Source organism: Myxocyprinus asiaticus, chromosome 31 (genome assembly GCF_019703515.2).
Source record: "Myxocyprinus asiaticus isolate MX2 ecotype Aquarium Trade chromosome 31, UBuf_Myxa_2, whole genome shotgun sequence".
In the NCBI taxonomy this organism is placed as follows: domain Eukaryota; kingdom Metazoa; phylum Chordata; class Actinopteri; order Cypriniformes; family Catostomidae; genus Myxocyprinus; species Myxocyprinus asiaticus.
In genome coordinates, this window is record NC_059374.1 from 17,784,511 (window position 1) to 17,808,844 (window position 24,334).

The 24,334-nt window shown below is 42.0% G+C and overlaps 1 protein-coding gene across 2 annotated transcripts; it reads left to right on the forward strand.

The window, feature by feature from the left end:
* Nucleotides 1-3,039: 3,039 nt before the first annotated feature.
* On the forward strand, nucleotides 3,040-24,312 carry si:ch211-149e23.4 (uncharacterized). 2 transcript variants are annotated; one of them, XM_051665963.1, is made up of 14 exons: nucleotides 3,040-3,173; nucleotides 6,628-6,954; nucleotides 7,840-8,148; nucleotides 9,493-9,780; nucleotides 9,862-10,012; nucleotides 10,199-10,371; nucleotides 10,459-10,746; nucleotides 14,496-14,801; nucleotides 15,068-15,355; nucleotides 15,489-15,645; nucleotides 22,371-22,531; nucleotides 23,075-23,150; nucleotides 23,506-23,536; nucleotides 23,637-24,312. In XM_051665963.1, exons 1-14 carry the CDS (start codon nucleotides 3,107-3,109, stop codon nucleotides 23,781-23,783), a joined length of 2,769 nt encoding a protein of 922 aa, XP_051521923.1. In that variant the 5' UTR covers nucleotides 3,040-3,106; the 3' UTR covers nucleotides 23,784-24,312. The 2 variants fall into 2 exon arrangements, with proteins under 2 accessions (XP_051521923.1, XP_051521924.1); XM_051665964.1 differs by lacking the exon at nucleotides 10,459-10,746.
* Nucleotides 24,313-24,334: the final 22 nt, after the last annotated feature.

Here is a 24,334-nt window from a genome sequence, read left to right on the forward strand (position 1 = left end):
ATGTTTGGGAACAAAAAGTTTTTTCCAGTTTTTCGGAGCTACCTTATTTACACCCTGAGATATATAATGTCAAGTCAGAAAAAGAAGAAAAAAAGTTAATTTTTGGCTCTTTTTTTTTCCAGATTTGTCAGCAATTTCTTAGGCTGAGAGTCTCAGAATTTATCATAATCAAATTATTAAGAAATATATATATACGTTTTCTTTAAAATGATACCAAACACTTAAACCTCCTTGTTTTTTTCTGTTTTTCCGACCGCATTTTTACTCTGTCTTGTCTCGGTCTCAGACAAAGAGGACTTGGGATTTTATTTCAAGACCGGTCAAGACCACAACTGCGGGGATATCACTAAATTGCCTGTGTGTCATCTGATTTATTTGTTAACGTCATTACTGTGACTGGATGCAAAACTGCAAATGCAAGCAATAACTTGACTCATTTCTAATTTAACATTTTTGTTGCTGTTAACGGCTGTCACCCCTCCCCGCCCCCCTTCACACGCACTCCAAGAAAGTGAATGCGGGAGACAGGAGAAGAAACTGTGGCTGTCTGAGAGATGTCAGACAAATCTTCTGTAATACAATTTGGCTCCCTAAGTCTTGGTCCCGATACACTCTGGTCTTGGTCTTGACTTGGTCTCGGTTTAGGTTGTCTTGACTACAACACTGCTTGACAATGAATACACAGCAACACACACACACACACACAAAGGGGAATTATGAACATTAAATATCTGACTGCATGGAATTGCATATAGTTTGTTCTAATTGGGGCACGTTGCCCCATCAGCGAAACAGGGATTTAAACCTGGCTGGTCACTTCTGCTTGCTAGCTAAGAATTAAAAGACTGTGCAAGATGCTAGCTAACAGATTGGAGATTTGCTACTGTAAAATTAACTTTTTGCAATATCTTCCAAATTTTTTTTTTTTTTTAATTTTTCCACAATTTTTTCTCTACACAGTGTTTATATGGCAACAAGTAAACAAATGAAGTTTCGTCTTACCAGTGTGTGTGGAAATGTTTAAGCTAGGTGTGTTACAACTAGTCCCGCAATTGTTTGTGCCCCACTCTCCCCTACATAGTGTTCTTGTTTTACAGTTCTGTGCAAAAGTTTTAGGCACTTGTGAAAAATGTTGCATAGTGAGGATGTCTTCAAAAATAATGCCATAAATAGTTTTCATTTATCAATTAACATCATACAAAGTCCAGTAAACATAAAAAAAAAGGTAAATCAATATCTGGTGTGACCACCTTTGCCTTTAAAACGGCCCCAATTCTCCTAGGTACACCTGGACACAGTTTTTCTTGGTTGTTGGCAGATACGATGTTCCAAGCTTCTTGGAGAATACACCACAGTTCTTCTGTCTGTTTAGGCTGTCTCAATTGCTTCTGTCTCTTCATGTAATCTCAGACTGACACGATGTTCAGTGGGGGGCTCTGTGGGGGCAATGTCATCTCTTGCAGTGCACCCTGTTCTTCTATTCTAATCTTTTCTATTTGCAAAAGTAATGTTTGGGAGTCTAAAATATATTTTTCCTATTGACACACTAAAGCTGAAGATATAAATAACCATCTTAAGACAAATGTTTTTGTGAAACATCTTAAGTGCATAAAACTTTTGCACAGTACTGTATATTAGAACAACACAGGTGGTAAGTCAATTTCTGTATTTTTAATTAATGCCCAAACTAATAGTTGTAAATTAAAACTTTTTTGATTGTGGAATGTTATGTGTTAGTGATATCGAGCTAATTAACATCTTTTCTAGCTTTTGCAATTGTATGACTGTCTTTAATGGCATTACAAATGTTAATTTGAAGGTAATAAATACACCAGGATGGGAAAACATGATTTTGCACAAGTTCCACTGAATGCCATTAAAGGAGATTTTAACACTGACTGACAAAACCCAGTGCTGAGGCTGATGCTTGTCTCATGGTCTTCCTGTTTACCTTGATAACTGTCATTCTGTGGTGTAAATCTGTGTGAGCATGTGTGTCTATGTTTGAACATGTGTGTCAATGTGTCAATGTATGTCTTTCTGTGCTCATTTGAGACTTTTCTACCTCGTTTTATCATTTTTTAAAGAACATTTTCATCCATTTTTGTATCAGAAAGCAAAACATACTGTACAATTATGTGATTTTGTGCACAGTAATGTTAATAGTAAGTAACGCTCTCTTCATCTGTCTGCAGAACAAACAGTATATGCTCCTGCCGCCTACTTTTTGAATTAGGAAACTGAGAAACCTCAAGTGAAGTGTCTGTCGTGGACTGAAACTTCTGTCTCCTTGACAAGTGAATGAGTAAAAATGTCGTTGAAACCTCAGACATCATCTCAGTACCCCATCATCTGATGAGTCAACAGTTTTAGTGTAGTTTCCTAAGTGGTGGCCTTCATTCTTGCAATTTACTTTCTCAAATGGGACATAATGAAAGTGGATGTGTTACTAAGAATGATAACTGGCAAATTAACTGTTGCATGTAAATGCACAAGCTTTTATCCTTAGTGACAGGTTTCAAATTTGAAAAGCTTTCTTGGCTGTTGCACCGCAATGAGAATTTCTTTTTTCGACAAATCTAAATGGTCATATTTATGATAGCTATTTAACCATTTTAATGGGCCATATCTTAATGGGACATCTGTCCAATCCTACCCTATATCTTTGACTCGTCTCTAAACGGTTGCCAGCAAAATGTCATCAAGATGTAGACAGAAACTTTAGTGGCACATCATTTAAGTCTGTGATTGTTTTAGATTTTTAAACACAGCACTTAATCATTACTGAAAGGTCAGACCAGGTTGTTTCACCAGGAAAGATGCTATATTATCATGTCTTTGACCACAATTAATGGGCATGGGATTCATTTTGAAGAAATTATTTAAAAAGGCAGTGTAGACAGACAGTTTGTGGGTTATTCAGAGCTTGACTATTTTTGGGTTTGGGGTGAGAAGCACACACTCAAACACTCCTCTGCCAGCTGACTCTGACCCCTTCTGCTACACAAAGTCTGACAGACTCAAACACATACACATACACATACACACACCCTGACAAATACGTACAAGTGTTTTTGCTCCAGTTGCCTTCCTTGATGACTTCAACATGGGGCTTCCAATATTTTTTATTTTAGGAATGGTGCTGAATCTTGCACACAGCAGGAAAATACAAGGTAGGTTTAATGTCCTATCAGGTTTAATCCTTTTTGGCTTAATTTTAACATGTTTATATTAAATGATGCTTGTGTATCTCATTGCACTTTTGAATAGCTTGCATGTTTTTTGTAAGCTGGATATTAGGACAGATTTCGGATGGAGTAATTTAAATTACTAGCATATATAACCTGTGCATTTCATCTTAATCAGTGTAACTATTGGATATTCTCACTGAGCATACATTTCCTGAGAAAATTTGTGGCCATTGACCATTTTCTGTAGAAAGTTTTCAGAAAGTATAAGGTAATAATGTTCACAGGGTGAATTACTAAGAACACACCCTGCAAGAATATATCCCCTTGAGCACAATAACTAGATTTATTATGCATTTAAAGTGGCTTATTATGTGTTGTTGTTATTATAAATTGTTATTTAGAACTTTGACTGTTTCTGCTGTACAGAATTTTATGTACAGTTGTGCTCAAATGTTTGCATACCCTGGCAGAAATTTTGAAATTTTGGCATTGATTTTGAAAATATGACTGATCGTGCAAAAAAACTGTCTTTTATTTAAGGACAGTGATCATATGAAGTCATTTATTATCACATAGTTGTTTGGCTCCTTTTTAAATCATAATGATAACAGAAATCACCAAAATGGCCCTGATCAAAAGTTTACATACCCTTGAATGTTTGGCCTTGTTACAGACACACAAGGTGACACACACAGGTTTAAATGGCAATTAAAAGTTAATTTCCCACACCTGTGACTTTTTAAATTGCAATTAGTGTCTGTGTATAAATAGTCAATGAGTTTGTTAGCTCTCACGTGGTTGCACTGAGCAGGCTAGATACTGAGCCATGTGGAGCAGAAAAGAACTGTCAAAAGACCTGCGCAACAAGGAAATGGAACTTTATAAAGATGGAAAAGGATATAAAAATATATCCAAAGCCTTGAAAATGCCAGTCAGTACTGTTCAATCACTTATTAAGAAGTGGAAAATTCGGGGATCTCTTGATACCAAGCCAAGGTCAGGTAGATCAAGAAAGATTTCAGCCACAACTGCCAGAAGAATTGTTCGGGATACAAAGAAAAACCCACAGGTAACCTCAGGAGAAATACAGGCTGCTCTTGAAAAATACGGTGTGGATGTTTCAAGGAGCACAATATGACGATGCTTGAACAAAAATGAGCTGCATGGTCAAGTTTCCAGAAAGAAGCCTTTACTGCGCCAATGCCACAAAAAAGCCCGGTTACAATATGCCCGACAACACCATGACACACCTCACAGCTTCTGGCACACTGTAATTTGGAGTGACAAGACCAAAATAGAGCTTTATGGTCACAACCATAAGCACTATGTTTGGAGAGGGGTCAACAAGGCCTATAGTGAAAAGAATACCATCCCCACTGTGAAGCATGGTGGTGGCTCACTGATGTTTTGGGGGTGTGAGCTCTAAAGGCACGGGAATCTTGTGAAAATTGATGGCAAGATGAATGCAGCATGTTATCAGAAAATACTGGCAGACAATTTGCATTCTTCTGCACGAAAGCTGCGCATGGGACGCTCTTGGACTTTCCAGCACCACAATGACCCTAAGCTCAAGGCCAAGTTGTCCCTCCAGTGGTTACAGCAGAAAAAGGTTCTTGAGTGGCCATCACAGTCTCCTGACATTAATATCATCAAGCCACTCTTGGGAGATCTCAAACATGCGGTTCATGCAAGACGACCAAAGACTTTGCATAACCTGGAGGTATTTTGCTAAGAGGAATGGGCAGCTATACCACCTGCAAGAATTTGGGGCCTCATAGACAACTATTACAAAAGACTGCATGCTGTCATTGATGCTAAATAGGGCAATACACAGTATTAAGAACTAAGGGTATGCAGACTTTTGAACAGGGGTCATTTCATTTTTTAACTTTGTTGTCATGTTTTGTTTTATGATTGTGCCATTCTGTTATAACCTACAGTTGAATATGAATCCCATAAGAAATAAAAGAAATGTGTTTTGCCTGCTCACTCATGTTTTCTTTAAAAATGGTACATATATTACTAATTCTCCAAGGGTATGCAAACTTTTGAGCACAACTGTATGTGATGCTTTCTTTAATGGTTATAGTGGAATGAGTATAGCTCCGTGTTGGGAAGATTCTTTAAAAATACTGCTTTAGGCATTTCCACTGGCCTAATGTAGACATCAAGGATGTAACCACATACCCCTTTCATTCTGAAACTAATAAATACAGGGGCATTTAAAAAAAAAAAAAAAAAAAAAATTTTTTTAAATTAGATCCCTAGAAAAGATTAAATTCTTAGACAAATGTGGTTTGCATTTTTCAGTAAACAAAACAATTTAGAATGCAATATGTTTTGGATATCATGGTGAATGAAAATTGGCTATTGTGATTGTATGTTTCCTGATTTGTATGTGTTGACATATGTTTTAATATAATATTTCCATGCTGACAATGTTATTACCAGTCATGCCATTGATTTGTAACATCATCAAATCAATGTAGTGATGACGCATTGAACAGCTGTGATTCTGAACAAAAATTGTGTTCAAATGTTAATCTGTGAAATGTGACTGTGAATCAGATACAGTAGTATGTTTGTGGTTTACAGCAGCCCACGACACACATTTAGAAGACCTGTGTTGGAAAAAACTGTCACATGACTGAAAAACCAAAAACACCTGCTTCCTCTTGTGAAATCAGAGAAACTCGATATCCATCCTAGACTCTATGCACGCTTCATGTGATGTCACTTTTGTTGTTTGTTCCAGAAAAGGCCTGATCGGCCAAAACTTCCCAGTTTAAAAATTGAGCTTAAGTAATTATTCACCAAAAACTATGAAAAGTCAAAATCATTTACTCACCCTCATGTTGGGCCAAACCCATATGACTTTTTTTTTTTCTGTGGAACACAAAATGAAATGTTAGGCTTAGTCACCATCCACTTTCATTGCATTTGTTTGCCATACAATAAAAGTGAATGGTGACTGAGACTGTCAGTCCCTAAAAATTCATAAGAGTTTGGAACAACATGGACGAATGTTTATTTTTGGGTGAACTATCCCTTTAAGGTGATTTTAGCTGTTCTACAAAGTGAGAATTTGTGTAAAGTCCTTCAATTTTAAGAAGTAGGTTTCTTAATCTATGCCCTTCATTTAACAAAATAGCAGGGAGTGTTAAATGGACATGTTCGAGAAATGCATTTGTTGGCTGCCCTTTCACAACTGAAGAAATCTGTCAAAGTTTTTCATGAGTGCCAAGAGCTGACACTTCCCCCAACTGTGCTTTATATATGTGGGGTTTGCAGGGGACAGTGAGTAAGTAAACAACAAATAAATTTAGTTGTGTTCATAATGATTACTGTGTTGGACTATGTCATTAAATCTTGTCTCTGTAAACAAAAACACACCCTCTAAGTATCTTTGATTTACATTGCTCCCCTTGTTTTATAGATTCAGTGCCTAAAGACTTGGTTCTTGGCCAAGTTGTGACAGGGATTTTGGGGGAAGAGGTCTACCTGCACTGTCTGTACACTGGGCAAAGTAAAATCATGTTCTCTTCCTGGAACCGTCTCGATTCTTCAAAGAGTGCCAAGAAAATGGCAGGCTACAAATACAACAACATTCCTTTCAACCGAGAAAACTTTGATATTCCTGCATCAGTTACCAACCTCACTGTAAAGCTGAACGTAACCAGTCTTGATGTAGAGGGAGAATACACATGCGTCTTCAACTCTGATGATGATGAAACAAAGGACAACATGTTGCTCAAGATCATTGGTAAGTTTGAATGGAAATGATCCACTTCATTAAATGATGCAACATAGGCCACGTCAAATCAAATCTGTTTTCTTATGGAAACTCAGATTTCAATTTCTAAACATCATAATTTTCAAAGTATGTGGTAATGGAGTGTGCTTTCTAAGGTCTCCGTTTTCAGTGGAGGAAAATGCTGCTCCAGTATGGATGAGTCATAAACATAGCAAAATGAATGTGTTTTCAAACAAAAATGTAATAGTGTGGCCTTAGACAGAAAAGGAAAAGTTTTTGCAAAATGTCCTTATCACTGTTTTCCAGACAATTAAAATGAATGGGAATGGGGCCATTGGACTGCAAAAATGACAAAAAAGCAGTATAAAAGTGGTCCAAAGGACGCTATATTCTTCCAAGTATTTTGCAGCCATACGATAGCTTTGTGTAAAGAACAGACCAATTTAATTTTTGTAATTTAAATTCTCATTTGCTGAAAATGTATTTAGCTCTTAAATCTCAGTGTTCACATAGCCTGCATTAAAATGTGGGGCTTGATGGGGCATTAAGGGGCCAAGTTTGACATCAATGACATCATCATTGGTTCTCATTTGTCACATGCCATCAAACCTGGCATGACGTATCTTGAGACGGCAAATTTTAATATATGTGAATGCGAAAAGAGCGGCCAGGACATTCTGCAAAATAACTCCTGTTTTCTGTGAAAGAAAGAAAATTGAGCCTTATTTCATGAAAATTACATCACTTTGGCAACATTTTAGCAAACTTATATTACACGAGTCCTACATTTATTGTGGCAGTTCTAAGATAAAATGTCCACTGAGTGATGCTAAACTTGATGTTATGATTACATAATCCTGCAAAAGTCATTAATATCTCTGTTTTGTCTCTAAGCCCGGCCTGATATTGATATCACTGTGAAGGAGGAGGTAGTGAACGGGACCCTCTACCAAGCTGTCAGTTGCTCTGCAGCCAATGCCAAGCCCGAGGCTTTCATTAGCTGGGAGATCTCCGGTGCCCTTCCAAGAGATGACATCTTCTCTGTGAACATGATTAATACAACTCATTTCAATGGCACAACCAGTTCAATAAGTGTACTTCGATTCCCCCTTATTATGAATAATCAGAGTACTGTCACCTGTATCATCCAACATCCAACTTTTCCTGGAATTAAAAGAGCCAACATAGAGGTGGACACATTTGGTAAGTTCTGCTTTGACAAGTACACAATCAGTACATAAGAAACTGAAAGACAAAATGTCAGTGAATGTTTAGGCTGAGACAGACCACTTGTTTTAAAATTAATGGGAGAAGTCGGAATACGCAATTGGTGAGTGTAGAAAATGAAGTCCTGCCTTTCAGGTAAAAGAGCCAATCACCTTTTAGATATAGACATGGTCTGAGCTAAATAAGCAGAATTTATGATACCACTATTGTCAGATTTAACTGCTGTTTTGAAATATGTTCTTTATCGTAATCTTCACCAACTGTTTTGGAGATTTCAGTCCTTCCCAATTTAAGTAGAAATGAGCTGTACTTGTATGCCACTTGAATCCATAGATAATGGCTGCCTGGGTGTGTTCCCGAATTAAAGAAATAGTTCACCCAAAAATGATAATTCTCTCATCATTTACTTATTGGACCCTTATGTCGTCTCAAACTCCTATGACTTTCCTTGTTCCGTGCAACACAAACATAAAAATTTTAATGGAGATTTGATGTTTGTCCATACAATGTAAGTGAATGGGGCCATAAATGCACAAAATTAGTCCATATGACTCATATGGTTTAATCCAGGGGTTTTCAAAGTGTTAAACAGTTGCAATTGAAAGGACCTACAGAGCAGAGATCTTCTTCTAAAACTCTTTGTGTTCTACAGTAGAAAGAATGTCTTACACATCTGGGATGGCATGAGGGTGAGTAAATGATAAGAGAATTTTCATTTTTGTTTGAACTATCCCTTTAAGATGCCCACCGAGTAGACTGACTTGCCTTGAAAAGGAACTTTGATGCAAAAAAGCCTTTTCTGTTCTTGTGCATGGTCTATGTTTGTTTGGGATTAAACAGACAGAAACAGATCTGAGAAATGAAGTTAGGTATTCTCCTGCTGTCTGCTCTTTATGTGGGTGTTGCATGTGTTTCCTGTAGAAGCCTTATATTTTCAGCAGCTGTCCAACCACAAACATCATATACTCTGAAGGTACACCATAGAGATGTTTCTATTAAAAAAAAAAAGAAACTGGACTAAAGATATTTTTAAAAATATATACAAATATATTTTCTGAATCTCAACAATAGCCTTTATAGTTCATACAAGTTTCCTGCCTACATGAACTGAGAATATTGTACCTTGGAGTTATAGCTAGAATCTCCAACAGCTTGGTAAACAAATGCAACAGCTGCTAAAACTCCCCAAAACTCAAAAGGCAGCTTATTTAACCCAACGAATAAACTCCCATATATACTTCTTTGTTTTCGCAAAAAAGAATAGACTGTTAGATAGATTTCTTCACCTGCTCTTATTGGCACTTTTCTTCACTTTAATAGTTTCTCCTGTTATGACCATGGAGACAGTCTTGGTCCAGGAAGGGGGAGAAGATTTTCAAGAAGTCATCTGCACAGCGACAGGGGGGAGGCCTCAACCAAACATCACATGGATGTTGCCTGAATTAAAAAATGCACCACCTTTACAGAGAAATGTTTCAAAAGCAGATTCAGTTATTAGTTCATTCCAGTTCCAGTCAGATCTGTATCAGGGTGAAAATATCACTTGCATATTTGGCTACATGCTTCTTCCTTTCATAAGCACGAGGACCCTTACTTTGCCAACTTACTGTGAGTACTAGCACAATTTTAACTAAATATATTAGCATAAGTAGAATGTTTGTTTCATTTTTAAATCCTTTTTTTTCCCAGATCTCTCTTCCCTTCAGTTAAAGGATCATAGTCTTGCTATGAATGGTGGTGAAAATCAGACTTTATTGGTGTTTGAGGAAGGAGACACTAATGTCAAAATCAGTATGAATGTTTTGGGCATTGTACCAAGTTATAAAATCAGCTGTACCAAGTAAGAATTATTAATATCATACAGTATATCATCCCCTTAAAAAAAAGTCATATAGTCATCTAAAATTTTCCATAATTTGTGAATACTACACTGAAATATTAGATTCAATAATGTTGAGTACAGCATAAAGACACTCAACTAAATTGTGAAATGTCTGCTCGGCACTAATGTATCTCTTTGATTAAGGGAAGGCCAACCACTGCCTGAGGATGTGGATGTTGTTGGCAGTGATGTTTTTATCAAAGGACCTATTGAGGAACAGCACCATGCAGGACAATACATCTGTCAGGCTTCTTATCGTAGACATTTGGCCTCCTTACAGATGAAAATTGAAGTAAATCCGAAAGTCATATTGCCAGGTACAAAATCTGCTATATTAACACATTTCCACACACTACAACTACAGTATATAGAGATGGTTAACATAACCTGTTTGTCTTTTTCAGAGACATTCGCCCCTAATATTAGTTTGAATCACAATGTGAGTTCAGACCACATTTACATTGAGTGTTTGGCCTCCAATGGTTTTCCTGCAGCAAACGTGTCCTGGATCCTTCCACAAGAACTTAACAGTACAGTTCAATCTGATGTTGTTTCCTGTAACAGATCATGTTCTGTCAGAAGTGTGGTGACTGTGCCCATGTGCATGCCCCGTGAACACAAAATTGAGTGCATAGTTGAACATCCCCTTTTTACGGGCAAAGAGGGACGATGGTTGACTCTTTCCAAGTGTGGTAAGGCAATGAGACTCCAATCATCATAATAAATGTCTCTAAATTCTTTAATGTTTTTAGACATTACTGGCTGTGTTGCAAAATCAATTGAGCTGCCTATCTAGAGAGTATTTTGGGGCATCAAAGGTGCATTCGCCTGCCAAAGTTCACCTAACTTCAATTCCATGTTAAACACGTGAGGGGAAATTCTTCGCCAACTGGTTCATCACGTGAATTCCCATAGATTTTTTTTAATCCCCTTTTCTCCCAATTTGGAACACCCAATTCCCACTACTTCTTTAGGTCCTCGTGGTGGCACAGTTACTCACTTCAATCTGGGTGGCGGAGGATAAATCTCAGTTGCCTCCGCTTCTGAGACAGTCAGTCCACACATATTATCATATGGCTTGTTGTGCATGACACCGCAGAGACTCACAGCATGTGGAGGCTCATGCTATTCTCCACAATCCATGCACAACTTACCACACGCCCCATTGAGAGCGAGAACCACTAATCGCAACCCTCCCTAGCAACTGGGCCAATTTGGTTGCTTAGGAGACCTGGCTGGAGTAACTCAGCAGCCCTGGATTTGAACTCGCAACTCCAGGGGTGGTAGTCAGCGTCTTTACTCACTGAGCTACCCAGGCACTGTGAATTCCCATTGAGATGACTGTATTTAGCCCACAGAATTTTGCTGTGTGAAGGTAAATGTGACCTTGATTTAAAGCAAGAAATAGAAAGACAATTTTGAAATAATTGGTAAGGGCGTTATGAAATATACTAAAGGTATAGATTGGGAGGTGGAGCGATGCTGGAAGAATTGGCACCGGTGCAATGGAAGAATCCGCTTATATATACAGTAGGCTACCTGGTATATGATTGACAGGCCTAGATGAACAAGCTACTTCCAAACAAACCTTTGAAACTTCGTATAATAAGTACATAGTGACTCCGGTCTGTCAATAAAAACTATTAATTAATTAATAAATCGAATATGGCAGATATGTCAGCAGCATTTAACCTCACTGGTTTTCTTCACGTACCATGAACAAACATCATGTCGGAATGACCAATTTGGTTTGATGTAATCGACATAGCCACCATATTTGATTCACAGAGTTCATTAATAATATGATTTGAGAGTGAGTAACGACTTAAATTCTGTTTTGTTCATCATACAATGTGTTCTTATGGCTTCAGTTGATTTGGAATTGTAACGTATGCTGGAACTGCTGACAATGATGGCAATGACGAAGACGATGATGAGATGAAGAACTCAAGTGCAGTTTTAATTACAGAATGTGAAATCCAAAAACCCTAACTAAATATAAACATGAACATGGCTTTAACAAAAACATGAACTTGACATAAACTAGACTTGACTATGGCTTGGCTACAAAACAACATTCACATCCATCACATTCAATACTTGACAACTAGACAATGCAAACATGAGGGCTTAAATACAAGACATGGGAGAACATAAACCAATGAACAAACAGAACTCATAACAAGCTAATTAAACAATAAACCAATGAAAACATGACACATGAACATGGAGGGAAAACAGAAATCACATGACAAGGGAAACAGGAACACATGACATGAAACAGGAACTAGAATTTCAAAATAAAAGACATGAATCAACAGAATACACATGACATATCCCCCCCACTAAGGGGTGGCTCCTGACACCCCAACACATAAACAAAACACGTAAAACATGACATAAATTCAAAGTTCCGTAGGGAGCTGGGGGGGGGGTGTCTTGAGGCCTGGGGCGTGGCAAGAAAGGGCGAGGGGCATGGGACCAGGGCAAAGTCCGTGGGGGGTGAAGCCATGAGAGGCTTGAGGGGTGGAGCCATGGAAGGTGGAGCCGTGAGAGGCTCGAGGGGCGGAGCCATGGAACGTGGTGCCCGGAGAGTAGCCGAAGACTCGAAGGGCCAGGGTGGAGCCGATGGCAGGGAGGACCAAGGCGGTTCTGGAGGCTCGGAGGAGCAAGGCGGAGCTGAGGGATCGGAAGACTGAGGTGGAGCCGGTGGGACTGAGGACCAAGGTGGAGCCGTAGGGAAGGAGGTCCCCGGTGAAGCTGACAGATCGGAGGTACGAGGCGCAGCCAGAGGATCGGAGAGCCAAAGCGGAGCCAGGTGACCGACAGACCAAGGAGGAGCCGGAGGGACGAGGGACCCCGGCACAGCCGACAGGCTGAAGGACCGTAGTGGAGCTGAGGGAATGCCGAGCTGAGGCAATGTCGAGGGACCGACAGGCCAAGGCGAAGTCCAGGGCTCAGAGGGTCCAGGCAGGATCAGAGGGCCGAAAGTTCCCCTTGCCTGCTCAGGAGAACTAAGGGTGGGTATAAGGGTGGGAACCATCTCCAGGTCCCACTGTTCAGGTGTGGCTATGACATGGCATGGAGCAGGCTGAGGCGTTGCTGTGACGTGGCATGGAGCAGGCTGAGGCGTTGCTGTGACGTGGCATGGAGCAGGCTGAGGCGTTGCTGTGACGTGGCATGGAGCAGGCTGAGGCGTTGCTGTGACGTGGCATGGAGCAGGCTGAGGCGTTGCTGTGACGTGGCATGGAGCAGGCTGAGGCATTGCTGTGACGTGGCATGGAGCAGGCTGAGGCGTTGCTGTGACGTGGAACTCTGGCTCGGCGGCCGCCGTGACGTGGAACTCTGGCTCGGCGGCGGCCATGACGTGGAACTCTGGCTCGGCGGCGGCCATGACGTGGAACTCTGGCTCGGCATCCGCCTCCCCCACAGTGAACGGGGAACCAATGAACCGTAGGGCGAGGTCGATATATTGAGCCAGGCTGAGGGAACTGCGACCGCCAGGCATCAAAAAAGAAATGGACTCATTCAGTCCAAATCTAAAACAGTCTTTGAGGGCAACCTCATTAAAGTCCACCTGGCTGGCTAGACCGCAGAAGTCCTCAACATAGTCCTCCAGGGGACGATTCCCCTGACGTAGGTGCAGAAGTAAAACTGCTGGGTTCATGGTTTGGTCAAGTATTCTGTAACGTATGCTGGAACTGCTGACAATGATGGCAATGACGAAGACGATGATGAGATGAAGAACCCAAGTGCAGTTTTAATTACAGAACGTGAAATCCAAAAACCCTAACTAAATATAAACATGAACATGGCTTTAACAAAAACATGAACTTGACATAAACTAGACTTGACTATGGCTTGGCTTGGCTTGTCTTGGCTTGGCTTGGCTTGGCTTGGCTTGGCTTGGCTTGGCTTGGCTTGGCTTGGCTTGGCTTGGCTTGGCTTGGCTTGGCTACAAAACAACATTCTCATTCAATACTTGACAACTAGACAATGCAAACATGAGGGCTTAAATACAAGACATGGGAGAACATAAACCAATGAACAAACAGAACTCATAACAAGCTAATTAAACAATAAACCAATGAAAACATGACACATGAACATGGAGGGAAACAGGAACACATGACATGAAACAGGAACTAGAATTTCAAAATAAAAGACATGAATCAACAGAATACACATGACAGGAATATAGAGCATGAATCGTAATTAATAATTCTAATAATAAAAATTTGGGCAAACTATTCCTGTCGTATTACCATGACCCAACAATATGCAAAATAGAGTGTTTGGATTGTAAATGCTCCTTGACTTTCAAGCTCTCAGCAATAATTCACTGTACATACACTGTAATCGGCACATCCATGCCGCGAGTAAACCGAGTGATGTGATCCTAACCCTTACCATCAGTGTTTTTTTTTTTTTGTCTTTGCAGCACCACCGAATATAACATTGCAGTCCAGTATTAAATGGCAAAGTGGCATTGCATATTCCAAGCTGGTGTGTTTGGTGGAGAGTCAGAGTCCAGCAGCAACTATCACCTGGAATACAGAGTGCTTTGGCAGTGACAATAGTTTTAGTGAGTTCGCAAAGTCTGAGAATCAGGAGAGTCATATGGTGACTGCTAAGAGTGTGGTACAAGTTCCAATTTACTTGTTTTCCGGGTGCACCGTGACCTGTATGGTTAAGCACAGAGGGTTGGAGAAACCAGAGAATAAGAGCACTGACCTCCCATCTTTAGGTATTTTAAATTCATTCATTAGTTAAAGTAACATCATTATTTTATCACTGGGAAACTGTAACTGATCTACAGTTGCAGGGAAAAGTATGTTAACCCTTGGATTTGTGTATGAATTTAATCTACAACTAAGTCACAACTATAGACCACACATTTATATACAGTGTATACTGTTTACGTACATTTGCTGTGTTGATTAATGCTTTGCTTGTGTTTAAGACTATATAATAGGAACAATGTATGACAAACTAAAACCTCTTTTCTTTCAGGGCCATCTGAAAGCCGCTTGGTTTTAGGAGAAGAGCGATACACTCATCTTTGGTATGCTGTGTGTGAGTACAGTGGTGATGGATTGAAACCCAACATCTCCTGGGTCCTTCCTGGTGTAGACACCATAGTTCAGGCACCTGCTCAGGCCAAGTACAATGGAATTAAAGTACAAGTCAATTCAACCTTCGAATTTCAACTTGATCAATATGAGGGGAAGGAGTTAATTTGTTTGATCCAGAATGAGCATGGCAACATTGAGAGGCAACAAAAACTTGTTCCAAAATATTGTAAGCATAATTGTATTTTCTCAACATAAAAAGGGCCTTGTTAAAGAAGAAACTGAAGTTTCTTTGACATTCATTCAGTGAATTGGTACGGCTGTTTTAATTTGCTGAATGCAATCTGCTTTTTTCCACACAGTTATCTCATCTATTGAGATTTTAAATAAAACCACACTTGATCGTAGAACTCATGGGCAACATGAACATAGATTTACTTTGCAAGAAAACCTCTTTAACCAGAAGATACTTCTCAGAGCCCATGGCAATGCACCATCGTACAAGACTCAGTGTTACAGGTATGCTGAGTGATGCTCAAATTATGCTCAACACACAGCATTCACACATTGGTAGCATTTGACACCCATCAATGATGCAGCAAGAGCATGTTTGTCATTTCAATACCATGGAGAATGGCACAGTCCACCAGCACTCTCTTGAAACCTAAATTCAGCACATTGATTTTTCAGACACCCAAGGGCAAAAATTGAGAAGAAAGGGGCTAATTAAACTTTACTGCATCAGTATGTAAAATTCAAGAATATTCTATTGTACTTGACACATCACATAAACAGTAAACTTACTTCAGGTGATAACAGTAATTTGGTGCCAAAATTTGCCCACAAATATAGATATATAATATTTAGTTAAATGCTGCTGTTCACTACTATGTTTTCGAGTCATTTATTTACATAATGGTGTATCTGTTCAGTGCTGCTTAAAGGAATATTTTACCAAAAAATGAAAATTCTCTCATCATTTACTCACCCACATCATGCCAACCTAGATGTGTATGACTTTATTTCTTCACAAATGAAGATGTTTAGAAGAATATTTCAGCTCTGTAAGTCCATACAATGGAAGGTAATGGTGGACAGAACTTTGAAGGACCAAAAATCATATAAAGACAGCATAAAAGTAATCCATAAGACTCCAGTGGTTAAATCTATGCCTTCAGAAGCGATATGATAGGTGTGGGTAAGAAACAGATAAATATGTAATTCCTTTTTTTACTGTAAATCTCCACATTCACATTTACTTTATCATTCTTCTTCTTTTGTTTTTGGTTATTTACATTCTATCTCTTTAATGCTGATAATTATATAGTATATTTTAAAGAAGATTATGCTTCATTGTAGTTAGGCCCTTTTGTTAATATACTTTTTACAAAAACTGTAGCTTCACCTTAAAATCAGACAGAATAAGTCTCTAGCCATAAATGCTGTGTTTTCATGACACTGTGTCAAGTAAATGTAGAAAACGCATCTTGACATGCCTCAAAAACTGCACTCTGCTCCATCAAGCTGTCTTTGAACTGCCGGTTCCCCTTCTGTCACTCACTCGAAGTTGTGTCGATGTAGTGACACTAGGGGTCGATCTTGAGAGCCCGAGACACCTTCAGATCTTTCAGAAAAGTCCAATGAGAATTGGCGAGTAGAATTTGCATGCCACTCCCCCCGACATATAAAAGGGAGGCTGGAATACGGATTCATTCAGATTTTTTTTCGGAGCCAAGCGGTTGTATTTCAGCGAGCTGAATACTACTACTGATCCATTCACCTCTTCAGAAGTGTGTGCTGTTGGATATACGCCGCATTCCAGCGGCTTTCTCTCCACTCTGCACTCCACTGCAGACTATGCCCCTGGGCGCTTCTACAGCGCTTTAAAAGAGTTGAATTCCTCTAAAAGAGTATATTTCCTCTCTTAGAGCAGGCACAGTGACGTTGAACGTCTTTTTAAAGACGCGTCTTTTTAAAGATGCCCTTCCGTCTCAGTGCATTTCCTGGATGCGGTCGTTACCTCTCCGCCTCTGACGGTCATGATCACTGCCTCATGTGCCTGGGCCAAAATCACGTTGAGGAAGCGTTCGTGGATGGTTCATGTTCTCATTGCGGCTGAGGGTTATGCCACGATACCCCAGGTGGATAAGGCGATCGCGGCACACCTGTGCCCGCTGAGCGCCACCACCTGGCGGAGTCGCCCAGCACTCCCTTCTCGAGCCTGTAGGACATGTCGTCTCTGGCGACTAAAGCCTACAGCGCTGCCAGTCAGGTCGCCTCCGCCCTGCACACCATGGCCCTCTTACAGGTCCATCAGGCCAAGGCTCTGAAAGAGCTACACGAGGGTAGTTCTGATCCCGGTGTGCTACAAGAGCTGCGCTCGGCGACCGATCTCGCCCTCCGTGGGACTAAGGTCACAGCGCGTGCACTCGGGCAGACGATGTCCATGCTTGTGGTCCAGGAGCACCACCTGTGGCTGAACCTGGGCGAGATGAGGGTTCGTTAACGCACCCATCTCCCAGGTCGGCCTCTTCGGCGACACCGTCGAGGACTTCGCCCAGCAGTTCTCGGCGATGAAGCAACAGAAGGAGGCCATTCAGCACATCTTGCCCCGACGCAGCTCAAGAGTGCGCACCCTGTCTGTTCGCCAAGGGCATCCCCCTTCGGCGATACAAACTCAACCGGCGCCCCAGCCCGAGCCCAGCCCTTGGCGTAGAGCCCCCCGCAGGAGAGGGACACCCCCCGCTTCTCGGCTGGCCGTGAAGACCCCCAGGAGGGCTCCCAAGCACCCCTGAGATGGGACACCCGAGGATTGAGATGTCTGCGGGAACTCCGGAGCTGGTAGCCAGACCACTCCATCCCTCGGTGGATGGCCGGGAGGAAAACCTTTTGTTCCCTTTTTCTTTTCTGTTCGCACCACATTGTCAAAAAAAGAGCAGTTTCCTCTCTCCTCAGGTCACACCGCCAGTGCTCATGGTCACCATCCCCACGGCTACCGGACACTGAGCGCCTGCAGCCTGGGCCTCACGAACATGGCCCCCCACCTTTGCGTGCCCCGCTGCATCACACAAACCACACCCCCGGCCGGTCGGTGGTGACGAGTCTCGAGGACGGCCCGAGAAGCCCTCCTCCTCCCACCTTACGCCAGGCATGCAGAGCAAGGTAAGTGCTTCGAGGGTCCCCTCAGCGCGGCTGCCTCGGGTCGCAGCTGATTTGGAGTCGATTCGGCAAGGCACAGGTAGACCTGTTCGCCTCCCGGGAATCCTCCCACTGCCCGCTCTGGTATGCCCTGACGGGAGCTCCCCTCGGTACAGATGTGCTGGCACACAGCTGGCCCCGGGGGCTGCGCAAATACACGTTCCCCCCAGTGAGCCTACTTGCACAGGTACTGCAAGGTCAGGGAGGACGAGGAGCAGGTCATTCTCATGGCTCCGTATTGGCCCACCCAGACCTGGTTCTCGGATCTCACTCCCCTCACGACAGCACCTCCCTGGCAAATTCCCCTGAGGAAGGACCTTCTTTCTCGGGGATGGGGCACCCTCTGGCACCCATGCCCAGACCTCTGGAATCTCCATGTCTGGTCCCTGGATGGGACGTGGAAGACTTAACTGGTCTACCACCCGCAGTGGTTAACACGATCACTCAGGACAGAGCTCCTTCTACAAGGCAGCTGTATTCTCTGAAGTGGCGTATCTTCGCTAAGTGGTAATCTTCCCATTGTGAAGACCCCCAGAGGTGCGCAGTCAGTTCAGTGCTTTGCTTCCTGCAAGAGAAGTTGGATGGGTGGCTGTCCCCCTCCACTCTCAAGGTCTATGTAGCTGCTATAGCAGCACACCACGACATGGGACCTCTCTGCGGTCCTTTTAGGCCTACGGAGAGCCCCGTTCGAGCCCCTAGAGTCAGTTGAGTTAAAGGCCGTCTCATTGAAGACTGCCCTCCTGACCGTGCTCACTTCCATCAAGAGGGTCGGGGACCTGCAAGCGTTCTCTGTCAGCGAAGAGTGCCTAGAGTTTGGTCCGGAAGACTCTCACGTGATCCTGAGACCCCGACCGGGCTATGTGCCCAAGGTTCCCACGACCCCTTTTAGGGATCAGGTGGTGAGCCTGCAAGCGCTGCCCCCGGAGGAGGCAGACCCAGCCTTATCGTTGCTGTGTCCGGTGCGTGCTTTGCGCATCTACTTGGATCGCACGCAGAGCTTTAGAGGCTCTGAGCAGCTCTTTGTTTGCTTCGGTGGACAGCGGAAAGGGAACGCTGTCTCCAAACAGAGGCTTGCCCACTGGATCGTGGACGCCATCGCTTTGGCCTACCAGACCCAGTCTGTGCCCGTCCCCTTGCGGGTTCGAGAACACTCCACAAGGAGAGTGGCATCCTTCACTGGCCAATGGCACCTCTCTAGCTGACATCTGTAGAGCAGCGGGCTGGGCAACACCCAATACCTTCGTGAGATTTTACAATCTCCAGGTTGAGCTTGTTTCGTCCCGTGTTCTTTCAGGTACAAACAGGTACGTTTCGTTATGCGGTGCAGCTGGCCAGGTGTACCGCTTGTGTATAGCGCCTTTCTCCTCCACGAGGTGAAGCCGTGCGCTCTTCTCTCCCATGCGTGTTCATGACCTGTGAACCCTGGATATCCTTCCTCCTAGTCCTCTGGCTCACGAATTCAGCGGAGGAATTCGTAGTCGGACCCAGTACATGTGCTAACATGCCCTGTAATGGGGTAAGCTCCCCGGTAACCTCCTTTAATTTATCTTCAGTACAGTCTCCATTTTTCAGTAGACCCACGTCTCCCTTGGCAGAGCCCTCTCTGCCCCGGTCACTGCGTTTGTAGAGTTCCTCCCCTACGAAGGGCAGGACCTACCGCCGTGCCTCTTCCATGTGCGGCCTTAGGCCCATATGACGTATTCGCCACTTTTTTACCCTCCCCTTCAGGGCAGGGTGTGGCATCTGCAGGGTCTTTTCCCCCTCAAAGAATAGGAACGGAAAAGAACGCCTTCCCTGGTGCATTTTATGAGCATTTAAAGGCCCCAGCCGAATCTAATATTCTGTGGAGAGAAAAACTTAGAGAGAATACCTGGCACGGCCTGCTCCCATACTAGATACGTCTCCTCCACCCCCCCCCCCCCCCCACCACCAGGGTTGTTGGGAATTACATGACATTTTGGGGCGTCTGGGGAGGCTACGTGCAGTCCGAGTGCATCTGTTCCTACGCTCATATTAGCTTGCCTACACCTGCATCGGCAGTTCATGTAACACAGTTCAGCCATTGTGGCGTTTCATATAGGGACCCCTATTGTCAATACATCGACACAACGTCGAGTGAGTGACAGAAGGGGAACGTCTCGGTTACTGTCGTAACCTCTGTTCCCTGATGGAGGGAACGAGACGTTGTGTCCCTCTTGCCACCGCTGTAATGGCCGGGACCTTGTCTCGGCTCCTCAGTGCAAAAACCTGAATGAAACCGCATTCCAGCCTCCCTTTTATACCTGTATGTCGGGGGAGTGGCATGCAAATTCTACTCGCCAATTCTCATTGGCCTTTTCTCAAAGACCTGAAGGTGTCTCGGGCTCTCAAGATTGACCCCTAGTGTCACTACATCGACACAACATCTCATTCCCTCCATCAGGGAACGGAGGTTATGACAGTAACCGAGACGTTTGTTGCCTCTACAGCTAGAGTTGTGCTAACTGCCCCTTGCTGACTGCAAGTTGCAAAAACATGAAGGTGCTACTTTGAGCTTGAATTGGTCCATTGGAAGGAAAATTCCTTATTACAGAATTTATGTAATTGCGTTATTTTATTTTTTTATGCATTATATTTATATATCCAACTGGCTCAAAGGTCTTGGAGGATCCCACTGTTTATTTATTTATATATATGGTTTAAGGGAGCCACAAGGCACAGAAATTGCATCTGAAGCAGCATACAGCTACCACAAAGCGGTGTGTTTACACAGACTCTTTCATGCTGCACAGAGGTGGCATAAATGCATTTACTCATAAATTACAATAGTAGAAATGAAAAAGTATGTGAACCCTTTGGAATTAGCTGGTTTTCTGCATTAATTGGTCATAAAATGTAATCTCATCTTCATCAAAGTCACAAATATAGACAAACACAATGTTAGCTTAAGCTAACAACACACAAACAATTATAAACTTTCATGTCTTTATTGATCACATCCCGTTAAACATTCACAGTTCTGTGGAAACAGTAAGTGAACCCTGGGATTTAATAACTAGTTGATCCTCCTTTGGCAGCAATAACCTCAACCAAGCGTTTCCGGGACCTGCCGATTAGACCTGCACAACCTCCAGAATACTGGACCATTCTTCCTTACAGAACTGCTTCAGCTCAGCCATATTCTTAGGATGTCTGGTGTGAACGGCTCTCTTGAAGTCATTCCATAGCATCTGTATTGTGTTAAGGTCTGGGCTCTGACTAGGCCACTCCAAAAGGTGGATTTTTATTCTTTGAAGCCATTCAGTAGTGGATTTACTTCGATGTTTAGGGTCATTGTCCTGCTGCATCACCCAACTTCTACTGAGCTTCAGCTGGCACCCAGCCACCCTGACATTATCCTGTATGATATCTTGATTAATTTGATTAACCATCTCTGTTTAATGTTCTCCGTAGACTCATGAACAGAGATGTTAACCAGTTCCTGTGACTCCAAGTATTTAGTTCTCACTCTAGGTTTCTTCCTTTTTTACCTCACTGAGCATTCTGCGGTGTGCCCTTTGAGTCATGTTGGCTGGACAGCCACTTCTAGGGAGAGTAGCACAGTGCTAAATCGTCTCCATTTCTAGACATTTCATCTAACTTTGAACAGATGAATATCTAAGCTCTTCGAGATAACTTTATAACCCTTTCCAGCTGTATGCAAAACAACAATTCTTGATCGTGGGTCTTCTGAGATCTGTTTTGCAAGGCATAGTCCACATCAGCAGATGCTTCTTGTGAATTGCAAACTCAAAATGTTTGAATGCTTTTTAAAATTCAAAATAACTCTAACCCACACCTCCAATCTCGTTTAGTTTAATTAACATAAATCCAGGTAATTCCAAAGGGTTCACATACTTTTTCTTGCCACTGTATATCAACATTAAACAATGATTGGAAATATGAAATTATAAATAAAATATTAAACTAGAAATTACAGACAGTAGAACCTTCTCAACATGGCATGGTTTTTTAGTATATATTACTAATGTGGATCCTTAAGATGTGCCTCTGCTTTCTTATACCAGGGAAGACGGGTCAGCAGCATGCACAGAGGGCATGGCATTGGTTTTTCCAGATGCAATATCTGAACTGGATGCAGGGCTGTACATATGCCATGTCTCGTACCACCACCACAAGGCTACATTCTCCCTTCGGGTGGATGTAACTAGTGAAGAGACTCAACACAGTGAGTATACCAAACATCAGTCCTATGATATCTGATCAAACATATGTGGACACCCCCTTCTAATTAACAGGTTTAGCTATTACAGTAATTTCTGTGAGAACAAATCTTAATACTGCGCCATTCAATGACATTCTAAAGAATTGCGTGCTTTCAACTTGACTGCCCTGCACAAAACTCAGACCTGAACACCAGTGAACACCTTTGGATGAATTGGAACGGCAAATACGAGCAAGATCCCATCGCCCAACTATCAGTGCCTAACCTATAATTAGAGTAAATCCCTGCACTACATCTACTGAAAAGCCTTCCCTGGCTCACTGTTACACAATTCTCTAGAATGTCATTGTATAGTGTAGAATTAAGATTTGTCTTCACTGGAAACACTGGAATAGGCAAACCCTTTAATTAGACTGGGGTGTCCACATACTTTTGGCAAGATAGTTTATCTATAAAGATGTGTAGTGGAGTATTGTCTTGCACTTGTTTTATAATCCTTGAAGCTTCCCAAATCATAGAACTCTCTATCTGTTTCATTCTGCACAGTGATATTCATCACCATTTGCTTCTCTTCGGCCGCAGCAATCACACTGATCTTGATTGTTGTTTTGTGTGTCCTTTGGTGAGTAGCCTCATTTTCTCACAAGCCCAGATAAATTAACTGTTTTGCTGGATATTACAATACAGGTGAGAGAAATGAGGCAAACAGGAAACGAGGTAGCTTACCTAGACCAATGACATGCACAGCGTTCATAAACAGGATACACTGTGGCTTGTGCAGGCTGGCAGGAACACCACAGTGACCACAACTTGCTATTCACTCAGCGAAAACAAAGTTTTCCTGTCTCAGTGGTGGAGACTGATGATGTCGAATTTTTTTATTTATTTTTTTTATTTCAAAAGTATCTGATGTATTGTTTTTACAACAAAACTGACCAATATAAATGTGCATGTCTTATCCAATTGTTTATTTCTAGTAAACCAAGCTGGAGTCACTCATCAAACAAGGTACTTTTCATGTGTTTCATGTGTTATGTAACTATTATAATTGTTTGTTCAGTAAGATATCAGTGGCTCATTTACATTTACTTCATTTTTATTGCAAAAGAAAAACAGGAGAGAGTGCGAGTCTCTTGCAGCCCTGATGCAGGATCCTCGCAGCTCAGAAAAGACGGTGCTTCCAGGCGGGACCGGACCTGACTATGCTGAACTTGTGCGCTATTCTATTGTTTTTGATGCTAAAAGCACTGTGTGAGGTACCTGTTGGGTTTTACGAGGGACAAAATTGTGCAAGATGTTTTAAAGCAGAAGAAGAAGGCCTCCTTCAACTGTATTTTTAATCCAATTATTACAACTGTGATAAATATACATTGCAATTTAATTAAATATGAAAACATTTCTCTTTTTTCTGTTTTGTTTTTTCTCTGGTTTTTTTTTCAGCTATTGTTTTTCCTCAATTATTAATACTGATTGTCAGGTAACACGTCACAGTGAAATAGCTTGGTTTTACTTTCAGCTTTATGCTTTGGTATTGTACTAAATAAGTAGCAATGTATGTATGAAGATTCTGAGGTTTTTTTTTATAAATATTTTATTATCTCTTTAAATTGTTCTGATTTGTGTTGATTTACAATTTGTTTTAAAGTCAAGATGGTCTCTTCAATCTTGTCCAAATTGGGCCTCTACCTTGCAAACTGAGTGAAATCTGTAACATTGTAGCGCCCTCTGGTGACCATGCTGTATATTGTGGTGGAATTAAATGATAAATCTGCCTCTAATATTACTGCAACAGAATTGGCCTTCTTG